Below are 2,738 nucleotides of genomic sequence, written 5' to 3' on the forward strand. Positions count from 1 at the left end.
CTCCCGGCTGTTTGGTGCTTGTTGCCTGTGTTGGGGTGTTGTTGGTGTTTTTTTTTTTTTTTTTTTTTTTTTTGCACATAGCGAACATGCAACTGGAGAAGATCTGAAGTTCGATATGCACCACCAAGCGTGATACTCATGCAAAAACGGTTTCGTTGGCACTGAAACGAAGTTTGTTAACGCAGAAAAGCGCCTGCACTGAGTCAGAGAGAATGGTGTTACAGTCATAAAGGCCGGGCATATTTAGAATTGATCATATTTAGACCTGATTGTTGGGAAATGATGATATGTTAACTGAGGCACCCTTACCAAGATATGTTTTCACACAAAAAAGGGAATACAAACTAATTTAACTGTCAAAGGAAACCCGAAAACACTGTTTTGCTCATTAACAGTAATAATTGGACTTGATGATGAAGTGGAAGAATCCACCCTGAGTCTAGGAACAATGTTTGCGCACAAGGAAAGAAACCAGCTGTCAGATAAACAACTGTCAGAATGGAGAAAGTGAAAAGGGGGCGCTGGTCTCTGCTCACCGAGGGGGTCCTGTCGGAGCAGCGCCTGTGCGTATTCCCCCATGGAGCGGTGTTGCTGCTGGTGGAACGGGTAGATGGAGCCGTTGAAGGCTCCGACGGGGCCGTAGGTCGTTGTCAGCGCGGCGTGGGACAGCACCGGGTGGATCGGCGTGGGCTCGTAAATCGGTGTCCGGTAGGGAGAAATCAGACTGGTGAAGGAGGAGTTCGCTGACGGGAGTGTCGGTGTGGGGATCACCGGAGTGGAGCAGGAGGAGGAGGAAGATGAAGAGATGGCGGCCGAATCAGTCCTTCCCAGGATGTCCTCGATGTAGAAGGGGGTCGGGTGAGCGGACTGGATGGGGGTCGGTGCGTAAAGCGGGACGCTCATGGTGTGTACCGCTGCTGACACGCTGCGTCTCTCCGTCTCTTCCAGCATAAATCTAACACCTTCCTCACGTCTTCAATCCAGAGCCTTCTGTAACTCCCAGCTCTGACGTTGAGCTTACTTTTCCTCACTTCCACTAACCAAGAGGGTCCCTGGACTGCGCAGGGGCCGTTACAGTGTTTTGGTGCCCATCAGGACGGACTGCTGTCCAGCTGACACTCGATCCAACCGCTGGGTCTGTTATCTGAATGCACGAGCAGAAGGGAGGAGATAAATGGACGGCCGACTTCCTGCAGGTGGCTGGTGGCCGTTTCTGATTGGCTTTGTCTGAGACCCAAACTCGCCCCGCAGTGAGGGGAGATTTTTATTTTATTTTTCTGCTTTTCAGGAGAATCTCAGACCTGAAAGCTCAAATATCAGCGGGATGAGTTGAATACTGAGAATATAGTTCAATGTGTTCACATCGCTGTCCTGTAGTGTAATGACACACAGCTGTGTGCAATGGCACACAGGGCTCCCTTTAAACATTCAGACCAGAATAAACTGTTTTTAAAGTTTAACCTTAAACTGAAAGGCAACAAAATAAGTAAATATTCAAATGACTTAATCTGGCATCTTTTATAGAAGATGAATAAAAAAGAAAGAAATATGTTCCTAGAAAAATAATCGTTTTCCAGAACTTAGTTAACAGATCAAACGTATTTTAAAACCAAAGCTTTTTAACTATGGTTCCCATTTTTATGTTATTAAGATCTCAAAAATAGCTACTTTTTAATAGAATCTTTTTTCAGAGCCAGAGTTGCCATCCACACAGCAAATTCAGAAGTGTCAGATTTCCAGTGCAAGTGTTGTATGTTAAAAATACAGTGTTAATTCAACAACATGAGTGTTAGAGTTAGTTTGCCTAACACTCACTAAAGAGTTCCAAAGAGTTAAACAAAAAGCAATCCAGTCCAGTGTTGATTTCTAAATTAACTCCAACAGTCTAACTCAACACTCAGTCTGGGGTTGATTTAGAAATCAACATCAGACAGTTCCTCCCACAATTGTAAACATATTTGTGACATCACATCAGGGAAGGAGCAACAGATAGGGTAGGGGTTGCAGCAGGCCCCCGGCCTGAACCTAAAGGGGGCCCACATGGGATGTGCTTTTAAGGATCCAATTTTTTTTTTATCACATCTAACAAGAACTGTAAAGGAGAGCCCTCTCCTGTTGAAAACTGTGTACAATACCCCAGTAGTTTATATAGTAGGGTACCCCATTGTTGACTCATGGTTGCTAAAAACCTTACCAGACTGACTGATTTTAGTGACATAGTGAGTGTAAAATATTGAATAAAATGTTGTGCCACATGATTTGCTTTATTTTCGCTCTTATATTTAACTTTATGACACACAAAACTACAAATGAATCGTCCTTGTTGTCTCCAGTGCATTCTGGGTAAAGCTTGTCACCAACGTCATCATCAGTCACTTGGCAACAAATGGCAAACTAGCAGGGTCAGGCTGCACAGTGGCACAGTTGGTAGAGCTGTTGCCTTGCAGCAAGGAGGTTCTGGGTTTGATTCCCAGTCTTTCTGCATGGAGTTTGCATGTTGTGTGTCTCTGTGTTGCCCTTTGACAGACTGACACTCTGTCCAGGGTGTACCCTGACTCTTGCCCAGAATGTTAACTGGAGATAGGCACCAGCAACCCTCCTGACCCCACTAAGGGACAAGGGTGTAAAGAAAATGGATGGATGGATAGCTGCAGGATTGTTTTCTTTAAGTTTTTAGCTGTAGACTGCAAAACGGAGGAGTGGCTGTGCTGGACCATTGGCTTGATCTATGCCACAGG

The 2,738-nt window shown here is 45.1% G+C and overlaps 1 protein-coding gene across 1 annotated transcript in view; it reads right to left on the reverse strand.

Annotated features, from left to right (window-relative positions):
* Positions 1–1,571, reverse strand: part of hhex (hematopoietically expressed homeobox) — a 9,843-nt gene extending 8,272 nt beyond the window's left edge. Inside the window, exon 1 of the mRNA XM_015057370.1 lies at positions 537–1,571. Coding sequence (XP_014912856.1) covers positions 537–951 — 415 coding nt within the window. The 5' untranslated portion in view covers positions 952–1,571. The remainder of the gene's footprint in view (positions 1–536) is intronic.
* Positions 1,572–2,738: the final 1,167 nt, after the last annotated feature.

This window comes from Poecilia latipinna, unplaced genomic scaffold, assembly GCF_001443285.1.
Source record: "Poecilia latipinna isolate Pla-1442-1.1 unplaced genomic scaffold, P_latipinna-1.0 Scaffold1456, whole genome shotgun sequence".
Classification (NCBI taxonomy): Eukaryota; Metazoa; Chordata; class Actinopteri; order Cyprinodontiformes; family Poeciliidae; genus Poecilia; species Poecilia latipinna.